Raw genomic sequence first — 21,503 nt, forward strand, 5'->3', positions numbered from 1 at the left:
CCATTCACCCTCTCACTGTCCCCACATATCCATCCATCTACATTCACCCTCTCACTGTCCGCGTGTATCCATGCATCTCCATTCACCCTCTCACTGTCCGCGTGTATCCATCCATCTCCATTAACCCTCTCACTGTCCGTGTGTATCCATGCATCTACATTCACCCTCTCACTGTCCGCGTGTATCCATCCATCTCCATTAACCCTCTCACTGTCCCCGTGTATCCATCCATCTCCATTCACCCTCTCACTGTCCCCATGTATCCATCCATCTCCATTCACCCTCTCACTGTCCCCGTGTATCCATCCATCTCCATTCACCCTCTCACTGTCCCCGTGTATCCATCCATCTCCATTCACCCTCTCACTGTCCGCGTGTATCCATCCATCTCCATTCACCCTCTCACTGTCCCCGTGTATCCATGCATCTCCATTCACCCTCTCACTGTCCCCACATATCCATCCATCTACATTCACCCTCTCACTGTCCGCGTGTATCCATCCATCTCCATTCACCCTCTCACTGTCCGTGTGTATCCATGCATCTCCATTCACCCTCTCACTGTCCCCGCGTATCCATGCATCTCCATTCACCCTGTCACTGTCCGTGTGTATCCATGCATCTCCATTCACCCTCTCACTGTCCCCGCGTATCCATGCATCTCCATTCACCCTGTCACTGTCCGTGTGTATCCATGCATCTCCATTCACCCTCTCACTGTCCCCGCGTATCCATGCATCTCCATTCACCCTGTCACTGTCCGTGTGTATCCATGCATCTCCATTCACCCTCTCACTGTCCGCGTGTATCCATCCATCTCCATTCACCCTGTCACTGTCCGTGTGTATCCATGCATCTCCATTCACCCTCTCACTGTCCCCGCGTATCCATGCATCTCCATTCACCCTGTCACTGTCCACGTGTATCCATGCATCTCCATTCACCCTCTCACTGTCCGCGTGTATCCATGCATCTCCATTCACCCTCTCACTGTCCGTGTGTATCCATGCATCTCCATTCACCCTCTCACTGTCCCCGCGTATCCATGCATCTCCATTCACCCTCTCACTGTCCGCGTGTATCCATGCATCTCCATTCACCCTGTCACTGTCCACGTGTATCCATGCATCTCCATTCACCCTGTCACTGTCCCCGTGTATCCATGCATCTCCATTCACCCTCTCACTGTCCACGTGTATCCATGCATCTCCATTCACCCTCTCACTGTCCGCGTGTATCCATGCATCTCCATTCACCCTCTCACTGTCCAGCGTGTATCCATGCATCTCCATTCACCCTCTCACTGTCCCGCGTGTATCCATGCATCTCCATTCACCCTCTCACTGTCCCCGTGTATCCATCCATCTCCATTCACCCTCTCACTGTCCCCGTGTATCCATCCATCTCCATTCACCCTCTCACTGTCCCCGTGTATCCATGCATCTCCATTCACCCTCTCACTGTCCGTGTGTATCCATGCATCTCCATTCACCCTCTCACTGTCCCGACTATTCCATCCATCTCCATTCTTCCTCCCACTGTCCCAGCTAATACATCCATCTCCCTTCATCCTCTTGCTGTCCTGGCTTGTCTGTTCATCATCCATTTTTATATACATTGAAAGAAGTTAACTGTTCCCAGGCATACCACTTTAGAAGTTACTTTCATAAACCTCATAATACTCCTCCCCCTAGTACCAGCATATCTCTGAAACATGCAATAAATGTTATTTCTGGATAATAATTCCTTAAAAACTTTAGCTGCATATTTTTATTCTCTCTAATTCTCACATACCCATATCTCCCATACCTTTCTCACCGTATCTCTGCACCCTCACTCTGCGAGTCCTGTCCTGCCCCCCTTCCACCCTTCCATCTTGTTCCTGCCCATTATTTGAGATCCTTCTAGTCTCCTGGCTCTCCTGGGGGGGGGGTGACGAAAGTTGGAAAGTGGACTAAAATAAACACCAGGGGGAGGGGGGGGGGGTGGTGGTGTTGCTAAGTGGATGTGATGCTCCAACCCAGTTAGCCCTTGGCATTAGGTCTTGTTAGTTACTGTAAGAATCAGCCCTACCTTCCTGGGCAGGCCAGCAAAATGGCAGCGGTGTCCACACTAACAAGTGGGCCAAACCCCAGGCACCTTCCAGGCCTCCCGACTCCAAAGGCTTAGCTGGGCCAGCTCTGTCTTGCTGACATATTCCTTCCTGCTGATCTCTACTGAGCCTTCAGTCTCCATCAGTGTTAGACCTCTAATCATCTGTGGTTTCCTTCTGACAGGAGGATTTTGGCTCTTTGCTCTGGAACCTGAAGTAGCCTAAATGTTTCTTGGTCATTTCTGTTTAACATTGCATTTTCATTTTACAAAGGAAGCCTTCTATACTGTCAGTTTTTTTAAAAATTAATTTTAGTGTGTTATTAATGCTTGGAACTAAGGCTACAAATAGATGTGTGGCAGCTTCAGCACAGTATTTCTGAAGCCATTTTTTAAGGGTTTTTTTCTTTTTCAACAAAAAAAGTTAGCAGTGTTTTTTTTTGGGGAGGGGGAGGGGTCTGTTTTGCTCTGAGCACGAGTTTCGGGTTTTTCTGGTCTCTTGCTTGATTCTTAGTATCTGTCTCGGCACTGTCCCTCTGCCCTGCTTTCATCTGACCTGACTATGTTTAGCTTCCGACCCTGAAGCTGGATAACTCCGCGCCTGGATCCTAACCTGCGAGATTCCTGTGTCTGCGGTGTGTCTCCGCATGCTTGTGTGTCCGGGTGGGTGAGAGCCGTGTGAGATCCTCAGCAGGAAGTGCTTGGCGTGATGCTCAGCCCAGGCCTCCCGGGTGGCAGAAGCAGTCAGCTGAACGCTAACCACTGAGCAGTGAAATGAAGGCAAGATCAAGGAACAAAGGGATTTGCGGTCTAGTCACCATGGCCCGGCCCTGTCTGTGCCTGTACACTGCGGGGGGTGGTAAGTGGGGGGGGGTGAAGGAGAGGCCGGGGATATGCAGAAAACCTCCACCTCTAACGGCAGCATCAGATCTCTCAGTTTAAACAAAACCCCCGCAAACACCCAAACAGCTCTAATGAAACTTAAACCGTCACACGATTGCACTGATGCTAATCTTCACCACAGTACGGACATTTCGCTAAGTCGGTTGAGGATGACACCAAATCTTGCCTCACTGGGTTTCATCATTCCTACATTAGGTATTAAAACCCGTCAGGGTCGTTCCTGTCCGAGGAGACGCTCTGATTCTTTTGGCAGCCTCGCTTCCTGTATTCCGTGACTGCTCTCCGTCACTTCCAGGCCCCGCGGGGCCATGCTTCAAATCACGCCATGCTAGATAAACACTGGGGACATTACAGCATGGATGGAAATCTTAAATCTCAAGGAGGTGTTCTGCTCCAGCTGTTTATATGGCGGAGACTTTCTCTCCCCGCAGCCATCCGGACAGGAAATGCCCACATGTCTGCTATATGGACGGGCAACAGTGCAATGCAGTGCAATGCAGTGCAGTCAGAGCGTTAATGCGCAGTGACGGCTTAATCGATGTCATCAGTGACCGGCCCAAGGCAGGGTATCTGACCTGTATTCTACTGTACTAGCAGATGGCTGGAGTGTGAGGGTTTGGGTCTGTCTGTGCATAGTGTGGCTGAGTATGTGTGTGTGTGTGTGTGTGGTCAGGACAACAGGGAGGCGCCCATGTGCAGAAGGGGCTTCACTGTCCAGCCTGGGTTTGTGTGACAGTGATGTTGGCTGGCTGGTGCTGGCAGGCTAGGAGGGCATAGTCGTGTTGGGCATGAGGAACCTCTTTGTGCTGTAATGCCTCAGCCATCTTCCTATTACCAGCATAATGGCATTATTATTGTATTAACCATGTCCTAGAGTCCAATCTTTTTTTTTTAACTGCCAACAGTTAAATAATGATTTTTTGCAGAGACATATTTTGAAGTGTTACTAGATTAAAATCCATACCAGCGCAAACTTGATACTGTCTAAACTACTTTATGTGTAAAGTATCAGAATGCAGGTCTTTTGGTATGTGTCTCCCTCTAGTGGCAGATAGTGGCCTAGCTGACTATCCTTCATATCTTTTTCTGCTGTGTAAGAGGGTTGGTTGTAACATCTAACTGGTGAATTTCGGGAAAGATACCATCTGCTGACTACAGCCGAAAACCTGATACCAACGTACCGTAGGGCGTGTCTTGGAAAATGCCCGTTTGCAGATTTGCGATGTGACCGGAACAAAAAGCATCATCAAACTTGTGTCACGAGTGGCATCTCAGGGAATCACACTGTCACACTGTTTCATATAATCATGAGGAAATTTGTTTTCAGAACGGAGTGAGATCACAGTTTCTTTACTTTACTGGGGCATTTTCCAAGCCGGTGCGGGAAGCTGTGGTCTCTGCTCAGGTATATCAGCTCCGTCAAGCTGTTTCAAACCCTGCTGTAATATTAGCAGGTGGAAAAGACATTGACTGTATCTATTACTTGCCAAACTCCCCTCCCTCTGTGCGCTACAGAAGGGAGCATGTGAATCAGGGTAAATGAAAGCCATGCTTTCTGAGTCACTCACATTTATTGCCAATCTTCTCACAGCATGAGGATATTGGGGGTGTGTGGCGGGGGGGGTTCTGTGCACTGTGTCTCAGTGTGTCACTCTTATACATACCAATCAGTGGACAACTTTCCACTTCCACCAGGGCGCAGTATGTGTGACCCCTGCCAATGGTGGCATCTCCCTCTCCTTTACCGATGCCCACGATCACTGTCATCCTTTGGTCTGTGCCAAGGACGTGCCCTTGAGATGTTCTGGAGCTGCAGATCCCGTTAGTACTGCACGCACCTCCCGATTTTCCAGAGTTCAATGTGTCCCTGGGTCAACAAGAGAGGGGCTTGCGATCCATTTCTTTGACCACACCTGGTGTTTAACCACAATCACGGTCTATATTGTAAGACATCACCGTATTAATTAAAACCGGCATTGAGCAAGGTGCACAGACTTGTGAAGTACCCATTTTATCGCGTTTGCTTTTCCTTAAGGGGACACATGTCATGTCAATGTTCATGTCACACATACAAAACATAGGAACATGCTTATCTGCAAAAGCTGTATGGAACAATGTAAGGGCATATCCTCCAATGACAATAATATGGACCTTTCTGAACAGCACACAGACATGCGACTATTCTGCCTAAACCAGTGACCCGATCACAGGCACAGAGACCCGATCACAGGCACAGAGATCCTATCACAGGCACAGAGACCCGATCACAGCCACAGAGACCCGATCACATGAACAAAAACCTGATCACAGGCACAGAGATCCTATCACAGGCACAGAGACCCGATCACAGCCACAGAGACCCGATCACAGGCACAGAGACCCGATCACATGAACAAAAACCTGATCACAGGCACAGACGCCCGATCACAGGCACAGAGACCCGATCACAGGCACAGAGACCCGATCACATGAACAAAAACCCGATCACAGGCACAGAGACCCGATCACAGGCACAGAGACCTGATCATAGGCACCTGATCACAGGCACAGAGATCTTATCACATGCACAGAAACCCGATCACAGGCACAGAGATCCTATCACATGAACAAAAACCCGATCACAGGCACAGAGATCCTATCACATGCACAGAAACCCGATCACAGGCACACAGATCCTATCACATGCACAGAAACCTGATCACAGGCACACAGATCCTATCACATGCACAGAAACCCGATCACAGGCACAGAGATCCTATCACATGCACAGAAACCCGATCACAGGCACAGAGATCCTATCACATGCACAGAAACCCGATCACAGGCACAGAGATCCTATCACATGCACAGAAACCCGATCACAGGCACAGAGACCCGATCACAGGCACAGAGACCCGATCACATGAACAAAAACCTGATCACAGGCACAGACGCCCGATCACAGGCACAGAGACCCGATCACAGGCACAGAGACCCGATCACATGAACAAAAACCCGATCACAGGCACAGAGACCCGATCACAGGCACAGAGACCCGATCACAGGCACAGAGACCCGATCACAGGCACAGAGACCTGATCATAGGCACCTGATCACAGGCACAGAGATCTTATCACATGCACAGAAACCCGATCACAGGCACAGAGATCCTATCACATGAACAAAAACCCGATCACAGGCACAGAGATCCTATCACATGCACAGAAACCCGATCACAGGCACACAGATCCTATCACATGCACAGAAACCTGATCACAGGCACACAGATCCTATCACATGCACAGAAACCCGATCACAGGCACAGAGATCCTATCACATGCACAGAAACCCGATCACAGGCACAGAGATCCTATCACATGCACAGAAACCCGATCACAGGCACAGAGATCCTATCACATGCACAGAAACCCGATCACAGGCACACAGATCCTATCACATGCACAGAAACCCGATCACAGGCACACAGATCCTATCACATGCACAGAAACCCGATCACAGGCACAGAGGCTTAGCCTCCTGAGCCACACATAGTTCCAGGCTTGGATGGCTAGAAGCCTTGAGTTGGAAAATGAGAAAAAAACAGACCAAGAAGTGAAATGCAAGCCCCTCCCTTACTGACCCAGGGACACATTGAACTTGGGAAAATCAGGAAGTCCAGGATTGCATTATGGGTAAGACAGTCTCTCCATGTGTCCAGAGAAGTTTAGCTATTGGGCCTTGTTTAGTTTGCCAAGCATTTGCTAATTTTCCACTCCAAACAGCAGGGGTTTCTGCACACAGGACTGCGTGTGTGTGATTGTTGGTGCTGCCTCTCTCCCTCTCGCCTCCCTGTCCAGGCGTGTGCTTCCCATGCCTGGTGGATGTGGTCCCAGTGAAGAACGAGGACGGTACAGTTATCATGTTCATCCTGAACTTCGAGGTGGCCTCCGAGGGGAAGTGCCTGAACTCACCTGCGCGAATACTGAACCACAAGCTGCCCATCCCTTGGTTCTCATCAGGTACCCCCCCCCCCCCCCACTGCCCTGATTTACACCCATCTACATTTTATTTGATGCATTTATCCAAAATCAATGTACAGTCCATGGAGCAATTGGGGTTTAAGGACCCTGCTCAAGGGCCTAATGATGAAACCGCTCTGCTCGACCCTGGGATTTGAACCAGTAACCATCCGTTCACAGGCGCAGCCCCACGGCCTTACAATCGACTCTGGCTTCTTTCTCTAGTCATACGAGACACGGAGCTCAAACTGGGATTGATTACTGTGTGCTGTCAGTCACTGCCTGATCCATTCTAAAGGACGAGGGCGAAAGCAGTTAGCGACTGAGAGCAACTGATGATCCTGCTCACTATGGGTTTTAGCGCCTCACTTCTCCTTTGTGCCTGTTGTGTGACTGAAGGCGTTTTTGCTACAGCCAATAAAATACTAAAATTCTTCCCAGGGCAAAGTGAAGCTCAAGGACATAATAAGTTTAAAGCTGTCAAAGTTTGTTTGGAGGCAGCAGATTGAATTCTGAGGATAAGTGACACAGGGGAGGCTGATAAGTTATTATTCTCAGTCCAAACACTAAAAATTTCCCACCACAGGTTAAACTTCTTTGTATTTTTGGTGTATAGTAAAGTCACGGCACTTTCCATGTCTTTAATGTGCATCTCAGTGGCAGGACGACAAACACAACCTCCTCTCTTTCTTTTTCCTCACCTCTTCTGTCCCCCATCCTCTGAAGTTCGCCGGCGGCGGTTCAGGCTGCATCTGCCCCTACTTCACTCCCAAAGCTCCAGCAAGCAGTCTCTGCAGAACGACCCGGAAGCGGGGCGCAGTTGTGACGTCTCCTCGCAGCTGGTACATGAGTCTCTGGCGCTGGGGGAGCTGCTGTCCTTACCGGAGCCCGGTTGTCAGCCCCCCCCAGCCCCACCCTCGGACCTGCTGGACAGTGAGCCCCTCCCGCCCCCCTCCCTGCCCCCGCCGGCCACCGCGTCTCTCCGCCCGCCCCTCTCCTTCTGCCGCTCCTCCAGCCGCTTGCAGTGTCGCCACGTGGACGCGTCGCTGTCCAGCTGCAGCCTGGCGCGCTCGCGGGACAGCCTGTACAGCCTGCGCCGGGCTTCCTCCGTGGACGACATCGAGAGCATGCGTGCCGACTGGGACCGCAAGCTGCGCAGCCGGGCCGGGAGCACAGGTGCGGGGGGGGGGGGGGTCACACCTCAGCCAGGGTCGCGGGACATGGCTGGGCCCCAGAAAAATTATTACAAATCGGCCATCCCCCAAACCAAAGTTACTCATTAGTTTAGAAACTGAAACGGGTCTTTAGAAACTGAAACGGGTCTTTAGGAACTGAAACGGGTCTTTCATACTGTTTTAACAAACTTGCCGACAGCATTTTTCTGGGCCCCTGAAAGTGTACACCTTTCTGCCTATTATCGTACAATGCTAAAGTATAACAATAACAATAACAATAAATACCGGGAATAAATACTTCACAGTATCAAAGCTTTCAGTCTCCATTGGTTTGTAGAATGGAGTTCTAGAGTTCTGTCTGTGTCAAGGTTCATGTATCCCTATGTTTCACTGGCAGCTGGGTCTGTTTCAGGTGTGATAAACCACAAGACCAACCTGCTGAACTCCACCTCCGACTCAGACCTCACTCGCTGCCGGACCATCAGCACCATCCCCCACATCACCCTTAACTTCGTGGATCTGAAGCCGGACCCCTTCGTCACCCTGCCGGCCGGAGACAAGGACATCATCGCCCCCTGCAAGCTGATCGATCGCACGCACAACGTCACCGAGAAGGTCACCCAGGTATGCGTCCCGGCATAGCAGGAGGGGGATGGGGTGTTTGCTGGAAGGTGAACCCCCACAGCGGATAACATTTCCTGCTACTGGATGATGCAGGAGGGGAGCCAAACCTTGAACAATGGTTTGGCCGCATAAGACCCAATGATTTCACTGGGGTGGCAATGGGATATTATTTCGCCAAATGGGGGAGGGTCACCCCTCAGTTCATTTTGTAAACTACGAGTTGGGCAGCTCTAGTTTACAGATTTAAATGCTGCAGATTTCATTTTTATTTTTCGTTGATTGCACGCCTCAGTGGACCGAATCACCAAGATTAAATAGTACAAAAGAATGCTGGTGATGCTCTCTGGGAAAATAATGCATTATAAATTTTACTGAGTTTTGGATAACCCTAATCGTTGAGGTATGGCTTTTTTTTTTTTACAAGCAGGACATTTAGCTAAATACCTGTGAAATTGCTGGCTGATTTATTGTAGGACTAAGTCTTTGCCATCCATCAAGATGCACACATCTGAGAATTAAGGCAGCATGGAAGAAATGAGAATGTGGTGGGTAACCTGCTCCTGTAATGAAGTGTGAAAGGGCCCTTATGTGATTCCTTAGACAGCTGTTACTGTACAGAATAAAGCTAAATGAAGTCTGAGAAAGCCTTTCTGAGAATATAAATAATATAATAAAATAATTATTGATTTGGGTGTAGCATAATCATAAATATAATGTCCCAATCCACTTTGGTTCCCTGGTCTGATCTGTTCAGTATTTGTATCTGCCAATTCAGAATCCCTATTCAATCTTCAAATAAATATTTAAAGACACATACACACTAAGTCCACGTTCTGAGTAAGCTTTGTGATTGTTGCAGTATTTCTCCTTGTGTTTCTGCAAGTGCCGAATTCAAGGGCGTAACTTTGGCTGGAACACTGGGGGGGCTGAGGTCTCCACCCATTACGGGGGAAACATGATTACTGGGGTGGTTGTATTAGCTGGTTTTGATTTATTGGGGTGGCTACAACCCCCCCCTTAATTTACGCCCATGGCCTAATTAGGTTTGTTGTATTAAACAATGCTCTGTTGCTGCCTACTTTTGAAATAGGGTGACCACATAATCCGTGTCAGGGAGGACACTGAACTAGGACAGGATTTGTGAACTACTATTTCAATTTAAAGGACCTGGATTTCACTTAAGCTCTGAGTTCTTGCTGCGTGCTGATTGGTCAGTCCCCTATAATCATGCATGTGTAACGAATGTTAATATGAATCAGCAGGATGAGTCTCCCAGTCAAGGCAACAAACCAGTTAAAGCAGAAGAATAACTGAACTATGTAGCCAAGCACAGGAGCATGTCAGTTTTAAAGCAGTTTGTAAAACCAGAAGTAGCTCACCCTATCTGGAAAGGATGGCAGTGCAAACATTGCAGGTAGCTGCTGGACTTCTTTGAGTTTCCAATTTAAAGAATTTCCACATGACCGACATCTCAGTAGTTTGTAGTTTCAAGCCATGTGCCTCGGGCTCACTGCAGCGTGTGACGGAACCTTACAATCTGAGCAACTGACGTCAATTAAGCGGATGCGGGAAATGAAATAGATCAGGCTTTGGAACTGGCTGTAGAAGCTGGCATCGATCAGTTTGAAAAATGCCTTGATTGGCCCCTCTTCTGATCTCTGATATTGGTGTTAATAGTTAGTGAATGATGACAGTTTGCATAAAATTTTAGTCCCCAGTTTTATAAATCACAGGCAGTTTTTGTGGGGATACCTATTACACACTTATTAGTATGTTACAGTTGCTTTTACTGTTGTTGGTATAAGTGTTTAGTATTGATTTCTTTCGCATTACCCTTATGAGGCTCATGGGGGCGATGTTGTCCCCTGGCTTTCCTTGTTTGCTGCACACGATCGACAAACTGTCATCAGGCAGCTGTGAGTTTGCCAGTAGAGGCAAGCTGCAGGTCATGTGTGAGGTGGACAAGGTCATGTGACAGCTTGGCTTCGTTCCCAAAGACTCGAGTGGTTGTGGTTGGGGGGGAGCAAGGCAGGGGCATATCTAATTAACTTTTTTGTCGATATGTGTCTACATCACCAACTATCACTGGGTAAACAGACAGGGGATGGATGGATGGATGGATGGATGGGTAGATGGATAATTACAGTGTTGTTATACCCAGGTATATATACCAACTGCCATAGAACCTGGCTGATGATCAGGATGTCAAGGGCCCCAATGCTGGAAGAGGCAGAGGGCCAGGAAACCATTTTGGGTCTGCAAACAAGAACCAACCAGGCTGATAACAGGTCCAGTAAATCAGGCTGGTTGTGCTATGTGGCTTCCAGTGATAAGCATGTGGCTTGAGGTCACAGAAGGGACCACATAGTTCACCACAGCACCTTGGCCGTCACTGCAGTGAGGTAGCCATGGAGAGACTGAGCTGGGCTGAGCAGTGATACGGTGGAGTTCGATTCCGCAGTGCAGTCGGACATGATCGATTTGGTCACCGGTCGCCTGGCTGCAGCTGCGCCTGCCAGCTTATTAAAACCTCGTGCGGAACATGGCGAGCCAGCCCAAGCGGAAACGCACCCACCGACTCAATATGCCATTTTCATTTTGCACATTTGTCCTGAAGGTGGCAGCACCGTCCAAGTCGTCTCAGCAGAGCTGAGCGCTATCCTCCGTGTCTGGTGGGATGAAGAGCAGTGAGTGAGCAGAGTAGCGGCTTAGTTTTGTACCTCCATTAATGTGACTGGTATCCAAGTCTAACTTTCAGACTAGTTTAGTTGCATCACTCTGACGGAAAATGGATTGGTATGGATGGACTGCTTGGCGTAACCATGCGCTGATGAAGTGGAAGATGGTTAGATGTGTGGGAACTCTGTCTCTATCAGTCACATCCCTACGCAAATCGAATACCATCAGAGAACTTAATATGTTAATGAGTCGACTGTAGACAGTGACACAGTGAGAGACAAGGTGCCGCTGTGATGGGACCTGCGAGGCGTGGAGTTCGATGCACTTAGTCATGCCAGCTGAGCAGTGGCACGTTCTCTGAGGTCACATCATGCCTGAGCAGGAAGGGCACCTCTCCCAGATCGCAGCGTCCCCACCCCAGATCTGTCCGTCCGCCCACCTGCCTCACTGTGCCTTAACACCCACTCATACCTGCACACACAGGGACAAGGGACAGTTGGGAGAATTTCTGCCGGGACTCCGTCTACGTGGCATGGAAAAATATTCACCCCAAAGTGGAAATTGTTGAAGGGGGATGTAAAATCCTGGGCTGATTTTTAATCCCCGTCCTTCTCTGCACACAGGTACTGTATGCAGACACACACACACAGAAGCGAGGGTCACAGATGCAGGCTAGCGCACAGGTGTCCATGAAAGCACATATTCACACACACTCACACACACCCATGAGTGTGCAGCTATACACACGCACAATGTACAGCTATGGAGTCACTTTACCCCACCAATGGAATCTGTCCATCTGTGAGTCAGAACAGCAGAGCCCAATGCTGACAATCATCTGGGCACAATCAAGTAAAATCAGTGCGGAAAATGACTAGGAGATGTAGGACATTCCCAGAGGATGCAGCTCCTTTATACAATGGTTCCTGTCTCTGATACTGTGTTCTACAGTAGCAGGACTCTGCCAGAGATACACAGACCTTGTTCCAGGAACTGTCCTTGGTGACGCTCAGTGCACAAAATTTAAATAAGCCTTATTAATATGAATACGATGTGTGGTATAAAGAACAGGTTGTGTTTCATAAATGAACCCAATGCTGTGTTGTGGCTTAATAATCAGAATCAGAATCAATATTCACTCGATGGCTACATTGCATGTACTTGGAATGTGCTTTGGTACAGTAGTGTTGATAGCTACAGTCACAGACAACATAGAGCATAAATTAAGAAAAAATAACAGAAACATTAGGGCTGTGAATTGATGTGATTAATAGTGATAGATCACACCTAATGTTAAGACTTCTAATCATATTTATTCATTGAATCCCTAAATTAATGTAAAATGAACAGAGAGGATTTTAATATACCTAAAAAGTAAGGACAATGTCAAATGCTCAACGCCAAAACAAACACTCTATTTTACCTTAACGAGATATATATATATATATATATATATTATTCTCAAGTTTGTATATATCAATATCTCAATAATTAATTTCCAACAAAAATGCTACTTGCAAGCAAGTACAAGCTGAATTTAAATTCTTTCAAAAAGGCCTGATGAAAAGAAAGGGTGTTGCATTATTGTATTTGTATTTGTGTTGTATTGATTTTTACGACTCTCGGTTATTTAGAATGCAATTTCCAAAATGCCTCATTTCTGCCTTGTTGATGCTTTGCGGATGTGCCACATCTAGCCACATCTAGCCACATCTAGCATAATATATGGCATGTGCCACATCTAGCCACATCTAGCCACATCTAGCATAATATATGGCATGTGCCACATCTAGCAAAATAAGACTAAGCTGGACATATTATGAATTATTTCAAAGATTTGAGTGAACAAATATTCTACTGTAAAACCCATAATATCTGTACACATCACGCCAGCTTCTGCCTCTCAATTCAATTGAATTTCATTCAATTCGATTCAACTCAATTCAATTCGCTTGCCCAACGTCCCCGGAGAGTAGGCCAGGGGCGACAGAGAAAGGAAAGCTCCCTAACAGGAAGAAACCTTGAGAGGAACCAGATTCAAAGGGGGAACCCATCCTCCATGAGCTGGCAGAGGAAGTCAAATTGACTAAGTCCCAATCTATACACTCCAGTTTTTTAAATCCAGGTGTAAATGCCAGATCACCGGCAGCACGGCAGGCAGGAGAGACATTACAGACTGGAGGGTAGGGTGGCAGGTAGGATGTCCAGCTAGTAGGGGTGTCGGAGGCAGCAAGGTGGGCAGGACATCTGGGATTTTTGGGTCCCCAGTCTGCACACCCCAGACGTGGTTGTGGGGGGGGGGGGTGCATTCACCAAAGTAGAGGACATTAGAAACAGTGCAAACAGTTAGTTGAGTGTAATATGTCAACTCCTGCAGATACAGCTATGGCAGAGTAACTGGCATAAGTAAGTAGGAGAAGCACAAATAACCAAAATGCTAACTATGACTAAATTGAAAAAAAGGTTTTTTCAAAATCGAAAATTGAGAACACAAAAAAGAAAAGGAAACCATCTAGATGTTTTAGGGATTTTGTGAAGTTGATTTAGCATTTGTTGGGAACTCAGAACTAATTTGTGCACGCATTTTAATACATCGTGGCCATGGAAAGACATAGACATTAAGACATACTTAAAGTCGGGAAATATGAGCTATAAATCAATATGTGTAGTTTCAGAGCTACATGTCACAGCAAGGACCCCGAGCATTAAGGTAAAAACACATGTATTAACTTTCACATTTCCTGGTGATCCATCTACAGTACTACTTCTAGAAATTGTTCAGGTAGGTGATGAGTATGGATATGGTGGGTGGAGCGTGTGATGCAGCTGTCCAGGAAATACGGTGCTGTGTTCCGGCAGCTACCCTTCCTACAGTAGTTCTTTTAAGTTCTACGGTTTGACAATGAATAGAACCACGTCCCCTGGATAATGTGAGATTTCAGAGTAAAAGTGCTGATGATTCGTTCACTTCTCCTGATACTCCTGCTTATTTAAGACTCAGCAGACGCATCCAGAGCCGGGCAGGTGGCCGGCGGCCCACGCACTTCCTGCCTCTCCTGGCTGCACAAATGCCATCCATACCTGTTCATAATGGAGAGAATCCTTGCCCAGGTCCTTGGGGAAATTGCAAAGCCTCGTCTGTGCAGAGCAGCACTCGGGGCTCGGTGCCCTAGGGGCTGCAGGCAGCTGCTGTTCCTGTAGTCAGTCTTTAAGTCTGAATCACTGAATAGTAGCTCTTCTAAGGGAGCTGTCTGTCCCTTTTCACATTCTGTGAGAAGGTCTAGGGGGTGCCACTGGTACGGTACTGAACGTTGTCTCCGTTCCGGAGGTGTCAGCCTTTGGTGCGAGTCTCGGGGACCCTGGGGATTGCTCTTGGGCATGGGGAGCGTTGTACTCCATAGTCTCTTTGAGGAGGCGGCGGCCCAGCGCCCGCAGGTCAAATCCGGGCCGGGAGTGATTACTTTTCCCTGCCGGCGGCAGTGGCGAGAGATGGGAGAGGCAGGCGGCCGACGTCATGTGGGTGGGGGTGGCCGGGGGGGTCTGTCCTCTGACGTCATACGCCGAGAATTGACGAGCAGCCCATATGCACGGGCAGGAGGGGGGAGCGAGAATGAGAAGAGCAGCTTCAGCCCTCCCTGCTCCCCCCCCCCACAGCACATCACCACCTCGCCTGTGCCCCCTCCCCCAAAAGGCCTGACCTATTTTAACAGCTATTAGGCCATTACTCACGCTGCGCTGGCCAGTGCAGGGCACAGCTTCATGCTCTCTCTCATCTTGCAGTAATTGAATCTGTTATGAGTGATGCCTGGATATAACAAGCATTGACTGAGCAGTAACCGCACTATCATTTAATCCCATGAAGGTCCATCAATGACAGAATCTCGGACCCGTGACGTTATTTTTGCTTAAATTTTTTTCACATCTCGTGTTTTCTTTAATCTCGTGTTTAACTCTTTACTGTCCACCCTAGACAGTTCTTAATCCTAACTGTGACTATCATGATGTTCGTGTCCTGAAATGAATAACCAATACTGTGTCCATATTTTACACTCACACGGGTCAGTGGGTGCCGTCCCGCGCCGCTTTCTCGGACTGCTGTAGTGACCCCGTCTGCTGTTCCTTTTGGGCAATTGGTGACAACAACTCTTGTTCATTTTTTTTAGAGCATGAGCAGCCAGCAGACTAAGAAGAAGCTTAATCATAGTACCGGTATCTGCCAGTATAACCAGTAATTGCTATTCACTGTAAAGTCCAGTAACATGCAACTTTTCCAAGCCTTTTACTCTTGCATGTTTTCATGTACAGGTATGGATTAGTAATTGTAACAACTGCAGAAGAGAATATTTGCATTCTGCCAAAAATCCTGCGTAGTATTTAGAAGTCCACAAACAGCAGATCTGAAGTAATGTGGAAGGAGAATGATGAGACCATTTTACATGGACTGCAGGAGATGGTTTTCTAAGAGATCATTTTCCCCGAGGAAGCACTGCTTCACACCAGGACTATTCAGGGTCTGAAACAACCAGGAGTGACATTGGGACATGCCAGAGACATCGACTGCCACCCAGGCATGACATGATGTATGTGAAGTGAGTTTCATGTGCTTGATAGCCTTAGCTCATCGACCTGCCGTGTGATAACTAATATACTGCAATAAATCTCCAGTCTATGATGCATCAGAGCTTTGCCACCGGCTCTTTTAGCTGCAGTCTGGCAATTTACGAGGAAACAAAAGATTATATATGAGTGCGGTTTACATCTCTGTGATCAGATGCAGAACCTTGTGGAGTCAGTCAATCAAAGCATCTCTTTCGTCCTTCACATCATCCTTTCCCACCAGGACATCTGAAAGGGAACTATGCAAGGCTGCAGTTTATTTACTACAGCTTCAACATCATAGCAGCCCCCCCCCCCCCCCTAAAATCTTAAACCTATTTGGCAGGCTCAAAAAACATAAGCCTAACAATCAATGTCAAGCTAATTGTAAGTGCAGTTTATAACATGAAAGACGTAAAGATTTTAAGGTATAAGCCTTCAATAAAATAAAACAAATATTGCACATTTTGATGTTTTTATCCTATGTATGCCTCTATACTTCATCACATTATTTACCAAACAGAAGGATAATTATAGGTCTATTAAAATCTATGTTCATACTGTTGTACCTTTTGGTTAATAAAATATAGCATGAATTAATGTGATCAAAGAAAGGATAATGCATTATTTAAAATTAATGCAACACATTAATGCAAAAGATATTGATATATACACTATATGGACAAAAATATTGGGACCCATCTCTTGAATTCAGGTGTTTCATTCAGACCCATTGGCAAAGGTGTATAAATCAAGCACCTAGCCATGCAGTCAGGCTTACAAGATTTGTGAGAGAATGGTTAGTTTCGAAGATCTCAGCGAATTCAAGTGTGGTACTGGTGCTGTCATAGGATGCCACCTTTGCAACAAGTCAGCTTGTGAAATGTCTTCCCTGTTACATATTCCATGTGTAAGTGGCATTATTGCAAATTGTAAGCATTTAGGAACCACAGAAACTCCTCTGCAAAGTGGCAGACCACATAATATAAGTGGGGTCGCTGAGGGCTGAGGTGCATTGTGTGTAACAGTCACCAATGTTCCGTTGACGCAGTAACTGCAAACTTCCTCTGACATTAACCCCAGCACAAGAAATATGTGCCGAGCAGCTGCACATCACCAAGTGCAACACCAAGCATCGGATGCAGTGGTGTAAAGCACACCACCACTGGACTCTGGAGCAGTGGAAATGTGTTCTGTGGAATGATGAATCTTGCTTCCCTGTCTGGCAGTCTGATGGACAAGTCTGCTTTTGGCAGTTGGCAGTATAACGTTAGCTGCCTGACTGCATTGTTTGTTGGAGGAGGGATAATGGTATGCGGTTGTTTTTCCGGGGTTGGGGTAGACTCTGTAGTTCCTATGAATGGAATTCTTAATGCCTCAGCATACAAAGAAATTTTGGACATTTCCCCATTTTGAGGGCAGTTTAGGGAAGTCCTTTCTTCTGTTCCAACGTGAGTCTACTATTGAAAGACATGGTTGGATGAGTTTGGTGTGGAAGAACTTCTCTTTCATGCACAGAGCCCTGACCTCAACGCCATCAAACATCTTTGGGATTCATTCTAGAATGGAGATTGCGAGCCAGGTCTCCACATCCAACATCAGTGCCTGACCTCACAAAGGCTTTTCTGAATTCCCATGGACACACTCCAAAATCTTGTGGAAATCCTTCGCAGAAGAGTGGCTGCTGTTATAGCTGCAAAGAGGGAACCAACTCTATATTGATGCCTATGGATTTAGAATGGAATGTCATAAAAGTTCATGTTGGTGTAATGACCTTGTGTCCAATACTTTTGTTCATATTGTGTCTGTGTGAAAGCCAGACTTCCCAAATCACATGATCCCACAATGTCCCCAACCTCAAGACCCTACAACTTATAACATGCACAGCTCAGAAGACCAATGGAAAGTCTCTGCCTCCCATCCTTCCCACTGCAGTGTCTTTGTCCCGGTTCCATCTGCCAGAAGCTTCCGGAGCATCCAAGCCAGTTCAGCCAGACTCTCTCACAGCTTTTTCTCCATGTCCACCCGGAATCCTTCCCACAGATTCCAAAAAATTCCAGCTAAAAAAACTGGGGCTGCCTAATATTCAAGGACTCAAATATAAAATGTCATTTTACACATACAACATTTACACATACAACAGTACGTGGCATAAATCATCTGCCTCTTGCTTGTATATTTCAAACGTAATTGATGTCGTATGAGTGGTGATCACTGCTTCGGTGCTCTTCTTGTGTAGAATCCCAGAGGCAAACTTTTTCATTTGTTCTGATCCCACCCACTGTCCACAATTAGCTGACATATTTTGATGTCATGGGGTTGGTCAGCAGGACTCATTATACAGTTTGCACCATGCGTATCTTTAAATAGTGCAAATTAATATGTGGATTTCTCTATATACGTGTACGTTATTTGCAACTGTGTAATGTAGGCCATGGAATGCGTGTGTTTTGTAAGTGCGTAACCATGAGTGTGCAAATTGTTGGCTTCACGGTCTGCGCTGCTGCTAGTATTAAACCAATAGTGTCCGTTAATGAAGAGAGTAACTCTCGTTTTATGGAGCTGTCATCTCTTTTATTAAAATGACTGAAGCACATTCTGCGGTTCGTAGGGTTATGGAGTTTGTAATGTTGACTTCGTTTGCTGTACAATACACTTATTGTAATGCTTTTTAACACTGATATGACTACCTTCTTATATAAAATTATTTTTCTTCGTAAAGATAAGATTTGGTATCCCAAAAGTTTTTTCCAAAGATATCTGCCGGGGGGGGGGGGATTGCCTTGTAATCAAGGCCTTAAATTTGGACCAATGCAGTGCATGAGTGCTGATGAATGAGGGGGGAGGTGAATTTTTCCAGCTCATCTTAAGAAAAAAAAAATCAGTTTCTCTCCTTCAAACAAGCCCAGTGTGGCAGGCAGAACAATTTCTTTTGCTGCTGCTTACTCATGGGTCTTCCGTCAGAATGTCTTTGCTTTTTTGCTCAAGAGCATCACTAATGTTTACGTTAATGGCTATTGGTAAGGTCAGAATGATGTTCTGGTTTCGCTTTGGTGTTTCGACGTGTCCTGGCCCTTGCATCTTGCATTATGAAGTCCTGTAAGTCAGTAACTCAAACTAGGAAGTTATGCACGCCTTTGTGTTTTGTGACTTTTGTTGCCTTTAGATTCTTTCCTGTACATATTTTTTTTATTTTTTTTGCATTCTCGAGGTTATGATTGGTCACATTCTCAGGTGGGCCTGTTATTCACCTGTACTGCATGAAACATGTGAGTGTATAAGCCTCTCCTTGCTTGGGTACAGCCACCATTTTTTCAGAATAACAAATGGAAAGGCTGGCAGTAGGGGGCGCTTTTTGAATAGTTGTTCTTCGGAAATACAAGGGGTCCCCTTGGCGTCTTTACCTGACTGAGTTGTTCAGCTAGCATTGCTCCATCTCAGCCAGCAAGTCTCCTTCATTGACAGAACACAGTCCCACTGTGCGCAAAGCCAGTGCTGAGAACAACTGTAATAAAATCTCTATGGATCTAGTGTTTTCTGCTCTGCAGTGGGTGGTACTGCTACAGTAGGTTTCCTGCTAAATGGGCTGTGGAAGCGTCATGTGTGGATTTATAGTACTCAAAAAATTAAAGGATCATTGTTTTAAGTGTTGCGCTGGGTCTCATCAAAATTTGCCCAAAATAATTTAGTTTTGTGCAGTTCAAGTTCGTTTTATTTGATCAGGCAATAACTCCGCTTCTTTCACATCACAGAAATATAATCTAGCTAATGATTAATACTTTTGGTATCATTGATACCATGTTTTATCAAGTCAAAAGCAGTGTTTTTACTGTTACTTCTTTTGCATATGAATGAAATGTATATATGTGTCAGGGTTGCGGGGCGGGCGAGCCGGAAAGCGGGCGAGCGGAGCCGTGAAGACGGACAAACAGGGTTTATTGGTTACGAAGGGTAGACAGGCACGTACATCCACTGACACTACAATGACGGATCTGACGAGACGTACTCAGACGCGGACTAAATACACAAGACTAGCCAGAAATAACAGGACACAGGTGATCACAACCAGGAATTGACACGAGGTAATGAGGAGGCGTGGCACACACAAGGATCGTACGGAGCCGGGCGTGACATATGTTGTTATGATTTATTTAGCAAAACTGCTATTTCACAACAATTGTTGTATTTTAGAAACTGCAAACCATACTAGCAGTGTATCATAGTACTGTTTTGTAGTGTAGTAGTATACTACCATTTGCTAACTTGTCTTTCTCATAAAACTGTGTCATGTGTCATATACACTCAGTGGCCAGTTTGTTAGGTACACGTGCTTGTTAACACAAACAAGTTTTGGCTGCAACTGAATACATACAGCCCACAGACAGCGTCAAAATGATTAAATTGTTATTATTAAACAGTAAGCAGAGAGATATTAGGGAGTTATTCATTTTTACTGTTATTATTAAACAGGGAGCTATTAGGTCCTGGTCAGGATAACTTGTTTCAATATGCATGCTTGTTTCCAGGAACACCAGTGAATTTGCTGTGCCGTATCCGCTCGATTAAGCATGCCTGCTTTCAGAGCTCTCCTCTGGTGAAGGGAATTAGTGTTGCCCCTTGTCTATCCTTCACCTGAATCCTCCCAGATGGAGGGTCAATCTCACTTCGTCTTATTGTAAGGCTATTTCTGGGTGGTCAAAGATGTCAGCTGCCTTTCAGCTCCCCTCGATCCCTCCCTTTGTCATGCTGTCAGTGACTCCCCTCCGCCATCTTTTGCCTTTGCCTCTCTGTCGCTCCGTCTAGCTATCGTAGGTCTTTATGTTGCAGCCCCCCCCCCCCCCTTCTGTGATCAGCTTCCAGTCGCCCCTTATGTGGATTGAGCCGGAGTCTGGGCGTGATGTTTTCTATTTCAGTATTACCGCTTAAGGATAGCAGCAGATTATTATTTCTAAAAGATGTGGGTCCTTACATGATATGATTTATTTAACTACTTATTACTAAGCTGCCAGCCTGCCAGGGTTCGGATTATAACTTATAAAATTGTCATTTCTGATTTCCTTTGCTCGGCTTTACATAAAACACATGCTGAGCCAACTGATCTACCATGATTTTAAAGGAAGAAAGCCATGAATATAATCTGTGAGGACAATTGCTGATTCTTAGTGGTGGTGATGGTGGGGGGTGGAGAAGGGGGGTACAACAGTCTAATATGATTGTGTATCTGGAGGTTGACCCTGACCCTGAACCCTATGCGTGACCCTAACCCCTATGCGTGACCCTAACCCCCGTCTCTAACGCTATAACAGCTGGGTAACTGAGCTTGCAGACAGAGATTGAACTGCTTTTCTGAGATTAGAGATGAATTTATCCTGCCTGGGAGTTCTCAATAAAACTGGGGAAAGGCTCCCCCCCTCCAAACCAATACCATTCATTTCTT

General features: G+C 46.5%; 1 protein-coding gene across 1 annotated transcript in view; it reads left to right on the top strand.

The window, feature by feature from the left end:
- Positions 1-21,503, top strand: part of LOC111859601 (voltage-gated inwardly rectifying potassium channel KCNH2-like) — a 131,065-nt gene that overhangs the window by 63,326 nt on the left and 46,236 nt on the right. The window contains exons 3-5 of the mRNA XM_072710798.1: positions 6,831-6,992; positions 7,719-8,168; positions 8,580-8,791. Coding sequence (XP_072566899.1) covers positions 6,831-6,992; positions 7,719-8,168; positions 8,580-8,791 — 824 coding nt within the window. The remainder of the gene's footprint in view (positions 1-6,830; positions 6,993-7,718; positions 8,169-8,579; positions 8,792-21,503) is intronic.

This window comes from Paramormyrops kingsleyae, chromosome 4 (genome assembly GCF_048594095.1).
Source record: "Paramormyrops kingsleyae isolate MSU_618 chromosome 4, PKINGS_0.4, whole genome shotgun sequence".
Classification (NCBI taxonomy): domain Eukaryota; kingdom Metazoa; phylum Chordata; class Actinopteri; order Osteoglossiformes; family Mormyridae; genus Paramormyrops; species Paramormyrops kingsleyae.